The 15771-nt window shown below is 52.9% G+C and overlaps 1 protein-coding gene across 1 annotated transcript in view; it reads left to right on the top strand.

Moving 5' to 3' along the window:
• The window catches only part of RBM19 (RNA binding motif protein 19), a 122764-nt gene that overhangs the window by 30234 nt on the left and 76759 nt on the right, over positions 1 to 15771 (top strand). Inside the window, exons 19-21 of the mRNA XM_070475327.1 lie at positions 1987 to 2066; positions 3933 to 3988; positions 7366 to 7482. Coding sequence (XP_070331428.1) covers positions 1987 to 2066; positions 3933 to 3988; positions 7366 to 7482 — 253 coding nt within the window. The remainder of the gene's footprint in view (positions 1 to 1986; positions 2067 to 3932; positions 3989 to 7365; positions 7483 to 15771) is intronic.

The following is a 15771-nucleotide window of genomic DNA, read 5'->3' on the forward strand; positions in this document are numbered from 1 at the left end:
TGCCCCTCTGGAGCCTGCCCCCCGGCCCCCCAGAACACTCTCCAGCTTTAGAGCAGTTACTTGGTCTTCCGGTGTCGTGAGCAATTCTCAAGATCTACAGTCTTTCAAGAGCCTCTGTTTGAGAGCCCTGCTCTCTGGGGCTCATCCATCAGTGTCTGTTATCAGCGAGGGGCTCCAGAGGAACCAGAAAGCTGGCTCAGCTGGGATCATCAAGGGGACAGTTGTAATGAAGGAGCCCCTGGGCTGGGCTGGGCTGAGGGGACCCTCAGGGGGTGTTGAGGCAGTGGGTCCTGTGGGAGAGCACCCCTTCCCTGCTGAACCCAGAGGCTGTGGGGGAGGGAGTCCTGTGACCAGAGCCGTAGAAGAGGGGCCCCCAAGGACTTCCCAGGGGGTGGGGGGCGGGCAGGAGGCTGAAGACTCCATGCTTCCAATGCAGGGGGCCAGGGCTCAATCCATGGTCGGGGAACTAGATCCCACATGCCGCAACTGAAGATCTTACATGCTGCAACTAACGTACATGCCGCAACTAAGACTGGATGCAGCCAAATAAAGAAATACTCAAAGAAGAAGAGCCACCAGCAGAGCCAAGGGTGTGGACTGGACACTGGTGCTGCCAGGACACGCCAGAGCAGGGAGACGATGGCGTGCATGGAAGGAACCAAGACCCTCAGCCCTCTCCTCCGCCCACCATCTCAAGTCAGGGCTTCCCACTGGCTGAACCCCAGCAGGAAGCCAGGTGGCCAGGCAGCCCAGGTTGTGCTGTCTGTGGCCGTCAGCCTCCCAGGGCAGGAGAAGGGCAGAATGGATCTGCACAGCGCCAGTGACTCGGTGACGAACTTGACCTTGTGACTACTTGCTGTCTGCACCATCTCAATGCACTTTTTAAATAGCCTGCAGGCACAGACACCCCTCACCCACCACCCACACCTTTGACCCTGAGAACGGAGCTTGCGCAGATCCTCTGAGACACAAATACTGGAGGTCCCCACAGGGTGGTGTGGCCTGTCAACCAGCAGATCCGTCTGAGCCTCCCTGGCGTTGCCCAGAGAGCCACGCACATCTGGGCTGTTTGTGGAATGCCTTCCTGCCTTGGGCCCCCCCATTGTGACAACACGTAGTTGTGAGCGGAAATGCAAACAGGCAGGAGCACGTGGCAGAGGCGCAGTCTCTCGAAGGAGAGATGCAGAGATGCGGACCACTGAGGCGGTAATGATACACCTTTGAACCTCCTTTGAGCCCGTCAGCCTTGAGCCAGCCCTCTTTGAGTGCAGCTGTGAAAGAGAGTTACAGAATGAAGTCAGTAATCGACATCCCATTTTGTGTCAAAAGGGCGAGATGTCAAGAGAGAGCTTATTCGTACGTACCTGCAGTTACACATGTTTATGTACAGGAAGCCAAGTTCCCTATAAATGGTTGCACTGCCCCTGGCTGTCTGAACCCTTGCTACTCATGCCCCAGCAGTATGAAGCCAGAGGGGTTCTCATAACATAGTCACTCTCCCTGTCCCAAGCTGATATCTGAAACCTGGGAACCGGAGTTCACTGGATGGTCAGGAGCACTTTGCAGAGTAAGCCCCTGGCGCCCTTGACTCTGTTGCATGTGTCCATTCTGTGCGTTACGTATGGAAGCAGGGGACTGCCCGGGTTGAGTTTTTTGCTGCTTGGCCCAAAGGCGGTCATCCCTCCCTGTGGAAGACGGGATTCTATCACAAAGTTAATTATTGTGTCTATCATCTGCTAATTAATAGTCTGCCAGGCCTCAGGTGGCGGCTCTGTAACCACGTTGGCTGATTCTTCAAGACGACCAGTAATAAATGGCAGGCCGGGGGCTGGGGTCTTTCTGGGAACCAAGAGGGGCATGAAGAAATGAGAGGGTTGAGGGGACGCCCAGGGGGCCCCAGAAGCCTTTGAACTTGGTCCGTCCCAGCTTCTTCATTTTCCTCCCCACCCGGCGCCCTGGTGCAACTCCCGGCTCTGTCTGTTTCAGGAGCGCTGTTGTCCATGGGGTTTGGGTTCGTGGAATATAGGAAGCCAGAGCAGGCCCAGAAAGCTCTCAAGCAGCTCCAGGTAAGTGGGGGGTCTTGGCTGAGGTCCCCCAGGGGCGGTGCTAGGCAGGTAGTGGGGTGGGTGTCCTGTCCAGCTTCTGAGATGAAGCAGGAGTGCAAGCAGGTCCACATCTTCTGAGGCCCTAGGGGACAGCGGCCTGAGGCCCTGCGGCTTCCTCGGCTCCCCCAACTCTCTGCGGTGCACTCATTCAGTCTCTTGATCAAGAGCCTGGTTTGTGCCAGGCCTCGGGGAGACCGGTGAAGCAGACCTCTGAAGGAGTAACGCCAAGACCAGGTCATAAGAAGGGCTCAGGTTCGCTGGCAGGAAGGGGCAGGAGCAGTGCTTTCTTGTGCACCTCCTCCTTTCTGGAGACCCCCTGGCTCCCTGCTATCACCTGCCATTCCTGCAGCCACGCAGGGTGGCGGCCAGGCTTGGAGGGGGGCCACTGTGGGCAGGCTGGGCACTCATGCTTCTGCCTCTTGAATAAGCTCCTAAATGCAGGGACCAGGGAAGGGGCTCACAGGGGTCCAGGATCCCTTTTAAACCAGTATTTGGAACGGCCCGTGTCTGTCTAGGCCAGGCAGGCAGTGTGAGATGGAGCTGACCAGGGCGGAGTGTATAAGCCAGGGCCACGCCCTCCCGGCTCCTTGTTTAAGACATGTGCTGGCTGGACTCTGGGTGGTAAGGGCACCCATACAGGGCCACCTCTCTGGGGAGCCGGGCTTCATCATAGGGACCCTCCAGGCAACTGAGTCTGTCCCAGTAGAGCTTGCTGGTCAAGAGAAAGGCCTTAGGGGTTAAAGGAAATGTAACTGGGCGCTTAGCCCGTTTGATTGTTTTTGTAGACATTTTTGTAGAATTTTGATGACTCGCCCCTTGGCCCAAGGTGACTCCCAAAAGAGCTGAATTAGGTTTCGGTGGGGGTTGGGGCAGGGGTGGCCTCTTCTTCCACCAGGAAAGGCTCTCTGCTCTCCACCTCAGGTGCCCACAGGGCCAGGTTGGCCCTGTAAACGAGCCCAGGGGCTGGCATCACCCAGAGTAGAATTGGGGTGCCTCCCCCATCTAAAGAGGCCACGTCTTGGCCTCAGCCAGTTACCGCCTCACAGGCAGGTGGGCCCCAGCCATACCACATCGTCTCTGGCTTTTTGTTTTGTTTGTGGTTTTTTTCAAGAGACACTGGAAATCCAACTGTGTCGTTAGATGCCATGTGCTCCTCTAAGTGGATTTCAGCTGTGCAGGCCCAGTGGTCTGTCTGTTCTCATCCACGTCATCCAGGAGTCTCAGACCTCCCCCTGCACACGGGAGAGTTACGTTCTGTGCCTTGCTTTGTGCTGCATATGGGCATGTTGCCGCCCAGAACCGTTTCTACAAGGCTGTGTGTGCTGTATTTTATGGGAGATTTAAAGGATTTTCAAGGGTAATTTTGCTAATACACCAGTTTTGCCTAAGGGACCCACATTAGAGCCTCACTTTAGAGGTATCTCCGCTGTGATTTAGATTTTTTTTTCCCAAGAGCCTACAATTCAAACCGAAGTCTCTCTCTGGAAGCCAGACCGAAGGGGCTTACTTGGCCTGAAAATGCTTATAAACAATGGAAAATTCTGTGCCCGTCGAATGGCTTAAAGGTCAAGGCTATTCTTGGCGTGAGAGGACTCGGAGGGCTGGGGCTCCATCACCAGCAGCTGCTGCCCACGCTTGGCAGGAGCCACTTTGAGGAGAAACCCTTCTCGGTCCTTGACCCCAGCGGGCTTCTCTGCCCTGAAACAGTCAGCCCCCGCCGGCGTTGCCGTTCCCCTCGCTCTGCCGAAGCCCGCTCCAGCAAAGGACGGTGCTACGGGCGCGTGTTTCTTAAGACAGAAGGACAGAATGTGTTGTCTCCCCTCGCAGGGTCACGTCGTGGACGGCCACAAGCTGGAAGTGAGGATCTCGGAACGAGCCACCAAGTGAGTCTCCACTCCCCACCCCCTGCCCCTTCCCTTGAATCTGAGTCCGTCCCTTTAGCCCCGACGCTGGTGCCGCAGAGGGCGTCTCATGGCCCTTTAACATCCTCACTGACCCAACCCTTCTCACCCCTGGGGCCCCGTCCTGATCAAGGAGGTGCCCCACATGCCAGCTTCGATGCCCTTTCCCCTGGTGAACTGGGACTGCACCAGTCCCTGGAGTAAACGTGTAATGCACACTCATTACAACAAAAGGAACACAGGCCAGAGAAGCAAGCAGAGCCTGCTTGTTCTTGCTGGTATCAGTGAGCCAAGGCAGAGTCAGTCTAGAGTTGTTGGTGCTTTGATGAACCAAAAGCAGCAGTAAGACCTAGACTTCTTATTCTTTACATCTTTACGGGGCTTTCCTTATTGGAGCCAGACACCAGTGCCCAGAGACAGCCTCTGCTTAATTTGAAAAGAGGTTCAGTAGGTGTTAGAGATGGAAGCAGACCACTGCACCCAAAGACCAGTTTCGTGAAATAGTAGAGGTCTTCTGGTGGGTTTAGTGTTGTCCTGCGTCTTCACCTGCTTGCACATCCTCACTGAACTCATACACCAGGAGTGCTTTGAACAGCAGCCGGCATGTAAGGGATCAGACGTTATCATTGTTGTCATCGTCAGAGCCACCCGCCCCACCTCACTGGTTGTTGAGCAGATTGGTTGCTGCTGAGCTCCCCTGAAGCTGCTGCTGTTTCTTCTTTCTCTGTCTGTTTTTTTAATGCTACCTGTGAAGCCTGCCTAGGCAACATCTGGTGGTCTCCGCCCATTCTGGTCCATGCCATGCTGAACATCTTTAGCCAGAAGCAGGCTTGGTGCGGGAGCCCCCAGAAGCTAACGGAGGCTCCTGAGCCAGGACTTAAAGAGTGAGAGTCCAAGCTTCGAGCCCTGCAGCTTTGGGTTCTAATCCAGAGGGCTCCATGACCTTAGATGGGTGACTTTGCCCAACATGTAAAATGTGAAAACTGGAGATTGTGCACAAAGCATTTAGCACATGCCCTGCACATGATCACTTAGCTGGTGCTGGTCTTTGCTTCTCAGTGCCTTGACTCCAGGGAGTCAGGCTGAAGTCACCTTGCAGGCTCTCAACTCCTAGGCCGTGTTTATTTAGTCTTTCATTCAACCAAAAATTACTGAAAGTCTGCTGGGCACCAGACAGTCTTCCCAGGAGCTGGGGAGGGAGAAGCTTTGTGGGGTGTTCATTCTGAGGTCGTGCTATTTGATAGAACCTTCTGTAAGGATGGAAACATCCTATGATGTTTTCTGCACTGTTGCACGCATGGTGTTAGAGCACTTGAGACATGACAGGTACCACTGTGTTAGTTACCTATCACACTATAACTGAGTATCTTGACAGATTAAAACAATAAATGTTTGGTATTATCTCACAGTTTCTGAAGGTCAGGAATTCAGGAACAGCTCAGCTGGGAAGTTCTGCCTTGGAATCTCTTAGGAGGTCACAGTCAAGATGCTGGGCAGGGCTGCAGTCTCATCCGAGGGCTCAACTGAGGTTGATGGTTTCACTTCCAAAATTGTGGCCTCATATGACTGTTGCCAGGAGGCCTCAGTTCCCCACCACATTGGCCTCTTCCCTAGACCTGCACGAGTGTCCTCACGGCACAGCAGCTGGTTTACCTCCAGACCGAGTGATCCAAGAGAGAACAGGGAGGAAGTGGCAGTGTCTTGGCAGTGTCTGTTCTGACCTGGTTTCACAGGAGAGCAGGAGGGGAGTACACATGAGGGGCATAAATACCAAGAGGCAGGGGCCATTGGGGACCACCTTGGAGGTTGGATGACCCGGTAGCTGAGGAGTTGAATTTTTTAATTTTGTGTCATGTTAATTGAGATTTAATTGTTCACCACGTGTGGCTGGTGGCTCCTGTATTGGACAGCACAGCCCCAGAGGATAGACAGCAAAGAGACACACGACTAAATGTGTAAAGGGACTTAAGACTCCACGCTCCCAACACAGGGGGCCCAGGGTTCAATCCCCAGTCAGGGAACTAGATTCCATATGCTGCAGCTAAAGATCCCATATGCTGCAGCTGAAAGCCCTGCATGCCACGAGGAAGATAGAAAATCCTGTGTGCTGTGGCTAAGACCTGGCTCAGCCAAGTAAATAAAAATAAATGAAGTTTAAAAACAAAAAAACCCCAAATGGATTTTTTTTTGACAGGAACGAATGCCAGGAAGAAGAACAGAGCCGTGGGGATGGGAGTGGGTTGCTCTTTTAGTGGTGATAGGGAAGAGGTGATGTGGATCAACTTCAGATGAGTCAGAACAAGTCATTTTAATACCAGCTGCTGTTTATGGAGGGCTTGTCCTGAGCTAGGCACAGTGCAGAGTGTTTCGACACATCTTTCTCTCATTAAAACCTCAAACAGTCTGAGAAGGTAGGCACTGTTATTAGGCCTGTGATACATCTAAAAAAACTGAGACCCGGAGAGGCCAAGTAATAACTTGCTCAGGATCACACAGATTCTAAGTGGCCACAAGAGTCTCATACTCAGATCATCGACTCAGGCCCCTGTTTGAGACTGTCTGCTGCTGCCACGGAGCGGAAGGTCTCCCTGGAAGAGCAGGAGGACAGGTTCCAGGTGGCCTTGAACCTCAGTGGAGAGTTTCCTCTCGCAGCCCTGGCCGGGCTCGGTGGTTAGAAGGTGCTTCAGGCCCCTTGTAGTTCAGTTGGTAAAGAATCCGCCTGCAATGCAGGAGTCCGCCTGCAGTGCAGGAGACCCAGGTTTGATTCCTGAGTTCAGAAGATTCCCTGGAGAAGGAAATGGCAACCCACTCCAGTATTCTTGCCTGGAAAATCCTATAGACAGAGGAGCCCGGCGGGCTACAGTCCATGGGGTTGCAAGAGTCGGACATGACTTAGCAACTACACTACCACCACCACCAGGCCCTTGTATGCTGTGCTTCCGGTCAGTGATGAAACGTCTCCAGCAAGACCTGAAGAGCAGCCAGAGTCTCTCGGGACACCTGCAAAGATACAGAGGAGACTGGGTTTGGGGAGAAATTGCCCCCTGCTGCCCCCATTGGTGTTCTTTTCTCAAGTGTCTGCTAGTCCCAGATGAAGGGCAGCAGACACCCCCTGGGTGGGAATGTGTCACCTGGACATCCACAGCTGCAGCGAGGAGACAAGAATTAGGCTGCGTGCCACCCAGGGGAGCTTCCCTTCCCCTTCCTCTCAGTCGCATCCACACTGACTCTCTGAGTCCCTCACCTGAGCAGGGAACAAAAGCATCAGTGCTGGTGGCGGGGCTTGGTGGTGGAGTCAGCGGAGGGCAGCAGCTATGCCGAGGTCCCAAATAACCCTAAACCTTCCCCTGACCCTCCAGGCCGGCCCTGACATCGACCCGGAAGAAACAAGTGCCCAGAAAGCAGACAACCTCCAAGATCCTGGTGCGGAACATCCCCTTCCAGGCTGACAGCCGTGAGATCCGAGAACTCTTCAGGTAAGAGGCGAGGCTGTGCTGGGTGGGAGCCAATGGTACACTGAAGGCCATCACAGTGGCCTCTCAAAAGTCATGTTCTCGCCGCCAATGATGTGTCTCCCTTAATCTCAGACACTGCTGTCTCAGAGCACTGGGCAGAAAGGTGTGCAAATGGGATGATCAGTTTTTCTCTATTCCCACTGGTGACCTACAGGAGGAGCAGGAACCAGGCGGACTGAAGCCCAGGTCCTCCCTTGATGGGCCTGAAGTCCTGCCACCCAAGTTACCCTTTGGTTTAAGCCAGCAATCCACTGCCGTCTCTGCATATGCGAAACACCTGGTGACTTTGATAAATGCACCTTTGCTCAGACTCCACCCCCAGAAAGTTACATTCCTTTCACTGGGGGTGGAGCACAGACATTGGTCTTGGTTTCAGAATGCCCCAGGAGATTCCGATATCCTGTCGGGGTTGGGGACCCCTGGTCTACATTGCTGTCTGTGTAAATCCCCTTTTGAAATGAGGGGAGATTGCATACCTACATTATGTAGTCCATCGGCAGCCGCTAACACAGGAATCGAAACTCAAAGGTCTCTCAGAGGGCGGGCAGGAAACAGCCTGGGAGAGCTGGCCAGGTGGGGACTGACGGGCTGGAGGGCCAGCGGAAATCAAGGTGTCTTAGGTTCTTCTCTTAGGTTCTTAAAGAGAAACTGGCAATCTGGATTCTTAAGAGGGAATAAGTTGGCAACTAATTCACTTTCTAAAAGCAGTTCATGTGGGACAGAGTCTATGCGTGGGCCAGATAGAGCCTGGGGCCAGGGTTTGCAACCCTGTGCTGGTACATTGCACCAGCTGGTTCGGGTAAGTTAGCTATCACCCAGTACCAAGCCCTGGATGAAGTGTCTTTAGGGAGAGGGCCTAAGGGGGAAACGTTTAAAGCAAGCATGCTCTCCAGGTGTGTGCCATGTAGCACAGAGAAGCAGCCGCCAAGCTCTCAAAACCTAAGGGCAGATGACTTTGGCGCCAGCCTTGCAGACTATGGAAGCCTGGCTGCAAACTTAGAGTGTTCTGGGAACCTGTAGCTCCTTGGCATGCACATGGGGGGTTGGGGTGGGGCATTTAGGATTCTGTGTATTAGACCTTGTTTGTCGATCCCGCGTTTGTCCAGTTCTGGCACAAGGATTGGGAGAGCTCAGTCCCCGTTAAGGCTACCTGTTAGCTTCTTGCTAGGTAAGCTGTGGATGGAAGGTAGAAGTCCTGGATTTTGGAGACTAGAAAGGATGTATCATCATTGTGTGAAATCTACCCTCTTTGCTCTTACTCAGTGGTTTAAAGAATGGGAAGCCACTTGAGGGATTTCCTTTAAGAACTTCTGTCCTCCTTCCCACGATCTAAATCACACACTGGCGTGCCGTTCATTAACAGACGTGGTCAGCACGGTGCCGATGTGAAGAAACCTGTCGGTTTCTGAGTGGTAGGGTCTTGGCTATAATTCCAGGATCCCCCCGTGTGGTGTTAAAACCTGGTAAGGTGGAGTCACAGTAGGGGTGCCGTTTTCCATCTCCCGATATCTGGGGAGGCGAGTCGAGGAGTGAGCATGCCATCCCAAGAAGGTATGTACCCTGAGCCTCTCGCGGCTGCTGGTTTCAACGAACTCCGGATTTTTGAGGAGTCCAGTTTAAGAACTGCCAGATCAAACCAGGATTGCACGTGTGGATCGAGAATCACATCTCGCTGAAATGACAGCTTTGCTTGGTTCTGCAGTCTGAGAATGACACTGATCCAGGGAAACAAAAGACCCAAGATGGAGAAGGAAAAGCGCTGTCTGGTCTCGTGTTTTACGTTTGTTTTGAGAAGACAGGGAATTAGTGTCCCTGCCTGAACATTGTTACGCGTGGCGTCTCTTCTTTCTTCCATCCCCAGCGGTAGTTTTCACTGGTCCCTGATAACCCAGAGCCTTCTTGGAGCCTGGCTTTGTTGTGTGTCCTGCCCAGGAGTTTTGAGACCATTCCAAGTGGGGGCAGCAGGGGTCGCTGTGAGTCTTCTCAGAGAGACATGCTGAGCCAGGAAACCAGACCCAGTTTCAAACAAAGCCAGCAGCCCGCAAGGGTCAGAGGCAGGGGAAGATGTCAAGGTTCAGGGGAACCAGTCCAGTTCATTTTGCTGGTTAAGTGTCATGGGCTTATCCTACCAGGCGTGATCACAGCTCACTGCGTGTTGAGCTCCGCACCATGCTTTCCTGTGCTCTTATCTTTTTTTTTAAGCAGCAGAGCAGCACTGCAAAGGAGGGATGCTGTTATCCCTTCTGTACCCAGAGGGACCCTGGAGACCTGGAGAGACGAGGTTTCCAGCCCAGGACCACACAACTGAGCTGGAAGTGGGGTGTCCTTGGTCTGACCCAGAGCCCTGGTTTGGAACCGCACCTCTCTGGGCCTGGCCTGTTAATGCTTCTGTTGCGTCTGGAAGAAGTTACCGTCTCCCAGATCGTTTAGTAGAGCTGCCACCCACGAGGGTGTGCCGTTTGTACCAGGCACTGCTCTAGGTACTGGGCACAGAGCCGTGTCAGGAGAGACGGGCTCCTGTTCATGAAGGGCCAGGGAGGAAAGTGACAGTGACAGACAGTGACGCACTCAGGGGGTGCAAGCTGGAGTGCAGGGCCGTGGGAGAGTGTGTCTGCTTCTAGAGACCACCTGTTGAGAAGCTGCAGCTCCCCTGCCCTCCCCAGGCCCCTGCCCCTGAGCTGGGGGCAGCAGCTTCTCAGCTGAGGCAGTGTTGGCCTGAGCCTTTCCTGGAGGCCACCAGCCTTCCATCTGGGCTTCACTGCCCCAGACCCCAGCCTCTAAAACCCAGCCTGACGGGTGCCCAAAGACCCTGCAGATCCACGCCTCTGCAGGATTGTCCTCTGGGCCAATTCAAGACTCGCCCTTTAGAAAAGTCAGGGAGGTGGGACCTCCCTGGTGGTCTAGTGGTTAAGACTTTGCCTTCCAGTGCAGGGGGCTATGGTTCAATCTGGGAGCTGAGATCCCACTCGCCTCAAGGCCTAAAAAGCAGAACATAAACAACAGAAGCAATATTGTAACAAGTTCAACAGAGATTTTAAAAATGGTTCACATCAAAACAAGGAATTTTTTTAAAGAGTGAATGGAGTCGCGGTGGAGGAAGACACCAGTCCCCTCTCTGCTGCCCCTTCTGTACCTGTTTCCCCAGCATAAAACAATGGTCCTCATACTGCTGGTAACGTGTGCTGCAAATTTTGAGAATTATGCCACAGTAATAATCACTAGTGTTTATCCCTATCACAAAGCAGACTTTTGTAGCCCGACCTCTGCGCCAGGCACCATGGGCTGAAGTGCTTTGGCTCTTTACAGCCCTGCAGAGTGCTTGTCATCTCCAGTAACGAAACCAGCTCCGGAGCCCAGAGTCCTACCACCGGGTCGTCAAGTCGGCTCGGGCTGGCACCTGGCTCCCTTACCACGTGGCTGCCTCAAGGGCTGTTAAAAGGATTAAGTGAGATTATGCATGTGGGGCACTTAATACAGTGCCTGGTACGAAGCGGGTAGTTAATCAGTGTTCACTGTGGTTATTAAACAGCACAAAGCCAGTGGCTTCAGGCTGGGAACCCAGGGCAGGGCTGACTCAAGACAGAGCCTGTATCTTTGACAGCAGTTCCGGATCCTTAGAAGTTTTCTGCAGTATGTCCATTTTAGAAATTTTTATTTATTTTATTTTTGACTGTGCTGGGTCTTCATTGCCACACAGGCTTTTCTCTGACTGTGGAGAGCCAGGGGCCCTTCTTGAGTTGCGGTGTGCAGGCTTCTCACTGTGGTGGCTTCTCTTGTTGTGGAGCATGAGCTCTAGGCCACGTGGCCTCAGTAGTTGCTACTTCTGGGCTCCAGCACACCGGGTCGATAGTTGTGGCCCATGGGCTTCGTTGCTCTGTGGCATGCGAGTCGCTCCTGGACCAGGGATCGAACCCCTGTCTCCTGTCAAGTGGGCGTCCCCGCTGCTCTCTGGGCTGGCTCTGGGGTTGGTCTGTCATTCACTGTGGAGGCCACGGGCCCCTGGTGCATAGATGGTTCCCAGTAAATGTGTGCTGAGCACCTGGGTTTAACCGCAAAGCCCTCCTCTCTGGGGTCTGACAGAGGTGGGCAGGAGACACAGAGAGGTTAAGGAGTTGGCCCAGGGTCACACAGCTCTGTAGCAGCACAGCCGGTGGCTCTCGCTCTAGACGCCCCTCCCTCACCGCCCCTGAGGTCGGGATGTCAGGTGGCAGAAACGCCGCAGGCCGGCTGGGCCTTCGGCACCGGGCTGCAGATGGACGCTTTTTCATCTGAATGTTTTTTCCCCCTTCCTTAGAGGTGTGAACCACCTGCCAGGGGTGAGAATGGGTGAGCTCACAACAGGTGTCTGGAGGCCTTAATTAGTCGGCTTGCATCTCCCATCCCTGGCGCACCCGTTATGCCCGCTTTGTGGATGGCGTCCATCCATCCCCGGCCCCCTCTCCTCCTCATTTCCTCTCGCGGTGACGCAGTGACCGCCACCGGGGCTGTGGAGGAAAGGCGGAACACAGCTGGCCCACCGAGTTCCTCTCTCGTGCTCTCCCCCCGCCACCCCCCGACTCTCGTCTCCCCTCACCCAAGGGCGGGGTCACTGCAGGTTTAACTCCTGGTGGTCCGCAGTACTTTCCCAGAAGCTTCGAGCCCTATCATCTGCTCTTCACAGAGGCCCGGGAAGACGCCTGAGGCCACTTCCCCTTCACCAGGGAGAAGCCCTGCAAAAAACAGCTCAGGCTGTTCAAGAGAGCCAGCCTGGACCAGTCCTGGAGGCGAGGGGCAGAGAAAGCCCTCAGCCAGGTTCTGAAGGGGATGGGGTGAGGAGGGCACAGCTGTCCCGAGGTCCCCCCTCCACCCACCCCCATCATCTCCTGCCAAGTGCCACCCCCACAGAGTGACCCTAAAAAGAAGGCTCTGAATCCACTGATCAGACCGGCCGTGCTCGTTCATCGTGTTGTCCGCAGCTGCTCTCTCCTGCAGCAGCGTCAGAGTCGGATGGTCATAACCAAGACAAGATCCACAAGGTTATGGACTACTGACAGTCCGACCCTTCATGGGGACAGTTTGCTGACCCCTGGACTAAAGGAGATCGTGGGGCCTGTGGGGAGATGGGGCATCCCTAACGGGCTTTGTTTCTGTCTTCTAGTTTTAATTATACACGGAAAGTAGTTTTTTCTTCCCCCTTTTATAAAAAATACAAACGTAACAGGCAATTCTAAAGCCCCGCTGACCCCTCTGAAGACAGGATGTGAGGTCTCAGCTCAGGGAATTGCAGTGTCCATTTCTGCAAACCGCACCCATGCCGTTTTTTCATCAGGGTATCTCTGCCCCTCCCGCTTAGCTGATTTTTTTGGTTTGTTGTGTGCTTGCTTTGTTATAGGACTGTTCTTTTATGAGTAGTTTTTGGTTTACAGCCAAATTGAGAGGAAGGTTTAGACGTTTCCCACGTACCCCTGGCCCCACCTATATACACGGCCTCCCGAACTAGCAGCATCCCCACCAGGGTGGAACATTTGGACTCAATGACTATGTAGTCTGTGGTGTTTTGTCTTTTTTGAATAACAAATGCTCCTGGGAACATTCTTGTGTATGTCTGTAGCCATGTGCATGTTTTTCTATAGGGTGTACCCATAGGAGTGGAATTGCTGGGTCATGGGTGAGCCTGTGTCAGCTTCAGTAAACACTACTCATATGGTTTCCAAATCAGTTCCACTTCCAATTGCCCACTGGCCTCGTCAACACTTGGTAGTGTCTATCCTTCTCTTTTTTAGGCATATCTGGTGAGTATATAGTAGCAGCATCACATGACTTTAATTTTTGCTTCCCTGATGGCTAAGGAAGTCAAATCCCTTTTCATACTTTTATGGTGATTTGAATATGTTGTTGTTCAGTCACTAAGTCACGTCTGATTCTGTGACCCCATGGACTGCAGTACACCTGGCTTCCCTGTCCTTCACCATCTCCCAAAGTTTACCCAAACTCATGTCCCTTGATTCGGTGACACCATCCAACCATCTCATCCTCTGTCGCCCCCTTCTCCTCCTGCCTTCAATCTTTGCCAGCATCAGAGTCTTTTCCAGTGAGTCAGCTCTTCATAACAGGTGGCCAAAGTATTGGAATTCCAGCTTGAATATACCCTTGTGGAATGTCTATTCAAATCTTTTGCTCATTTTTTTTAAATTAGATTGTCTGATTTTTTTTATTATTAATTTTCTTATTTTTTACATGACTATGCATATTCTGGGTTTGCGTCCTTTGGTAGATGTAGGATTGCATGCCCATTCTGTGGGGAGCTTAGCAGTGTACCTGGATGAACTGCGTTTCTTAATTTTAAACATTGTCAATTTGTTGTTTCTTCCCCTTCTTGGTTAGAACTTTCTGGGTCCGGTTTAAGAAATCAGTGCCTCCTCCAAGCTCACGAAGACGGTCTCCCATGTTTTCCTCTGAAATCTTTGACCCTTCGTAGTTATGCAATCCATCTGGAATTGATTTTTGTGTATGGCGTGAGGTAGAGATCAAGGGACATTTTTTCCCCCACATGGATATTCAGTCTGCCCGGCATCATTTATTGCAAAGGCCATTCTTTCCCCTCTGCTCTGCAGTATTGATTTTGTCATAAATCAGGTGACCACGTATGCGAGGGTCTGTTTCTGGACTCTCTAATCTGTTCCACGGGTCTATTTGTCTCCCCTTGTGCCAATACCCCCAGTCTTAATTACTGTGGCTTTGTAATAGCCTGCTCTGCGGTGTCTTTGTTCCTCGTGATGGCCTCGGCTGTTCTCAGCCCCCATGTTCTTAGGGTCTATGTGTTTTATTCCTCAGCAGCTGGAGGTTCTGAGCAGAGGGAGTGGTGAGATCTGACTTATATCTGCGAGCGATCTTGTAAAGAGATGCGAGAGGTTTCTGTAGTCCCCTTGGCTAGAGGTAACAGTGGCTGGGACCAGGTGTCAGCTGTGGAAGTGGGGTGCCAGGTGTGTATGGGGGTGCATTTTCAGAGTCCTGCTGATGGCTTTAATGAGGACTGTGATGCAAACGGGAGTTAAGGATGACCCCTCTATTTAGGTCCTAAGCAACCAACTGGATGATCCAGGGGCAGGGCGGTCCAAGGGAGGATGAACCGCACTCTGCACACCCGCCGCTTCCTTGCCTGTGACACAGCACACGTAACAGGGGCCAGAGAGCACTGCTCAGCTGACCTGTCCACTCACGTGCATGTGTTTGGGGTTTGGGGCCACCCGTTAGCTGTGTGATGTCAGCTGTAGCAGCGGCATCGCTGTGTCAATATCCCTCACGGGCGTGCTCTCTGCCATGAGAGGGAGGGCTGTTGACAACAGGCGGGTGTTCGCACAGCCTTTACCAGCAGGCCCTGCCGGGGCCTAAAGTGCCTTTGTGCTCACGATTTCATCTGTTCCTCCCCCCACAAGCCTGGGGAACGGCCGCTGATGAGGCAGATGGCCACACGGCCGTAAAACCCCAAGCAAGTGGCAGAGTCGGATCCGTGCTCCCAGTCCCTCTCTTTCCCTGCCACCTTTCCCGTTACAGAGTGAGGACACAGAGACACGCCTTGTCTCATGTGCTCGTCTCATTCGCTCAGTGGTGTCCTACTCTTTGCAACCCCATGGACCACGGCCCGCCAGGCTCCTCTGTCCATGGGATTTCCCAGGGAGGAATACTGGAGTGAGTTACCATTTCCTTCTCCAGGGGATCTTCCTGACCCAGAGGTTAAACCCTCATCTCCTGCATTGGCAAGTGGGTTCTTTACCACTGAGCCACCAGGGAAGCTCCCGTATGTCTATGTAGCTTATGTCTATTAAGTCTTTATACTATGCCCATGATTTTCCATGTCCGTGATGCTTGTCAGGGCCAGTCTGCAAATACTTAACATGTGCTCACTGCAAGCTGGGTACTGTGCCCATTTCATTCAAAAAGCCTGCTTCTGTCCTTGGGATCACTACATTCAAAGGACATGATGGCCCCACCTGGGAAGGTGATTACAGTTACAAGGCAGTAACAACAGCAACAAAAATACAAAGGAATCTGTTCTTCCACTAAGAGACTGTCCCAAAGACAGAATGCAGGAGTCCTTCTCGGACCTCTTTTTATTTTGAAAGAGATCCAGAGTTCTGAGTGGACTCCACGAACCAGCTGTAAAAGAAAAGACAGCTCAATGGCATTACATGGTCCAATCCCAGAGGTTCCACCCTGCCCAGCCTATGGGGTGACCGCATCTCAGATCCAGCTTTTAACACGAGGGCTCCT

The sequence above is a fragment of the Odocoileus virginianus genome, chromosome 12 (genome assembly GCF_023699985.2).
Source record: "Odocoileus virginianus isolate 20LAN1187 ecotype Illinois chromosome 12, Ovbor_1.2, whole genome shotgun sequence".
Classification (NCBI taxonomy): Eukaryota; Metazoa; Chordata; class Mammalia; order Artiodactyla; family Cervidae; genus Odocoileus; species Odocoileus virginianus.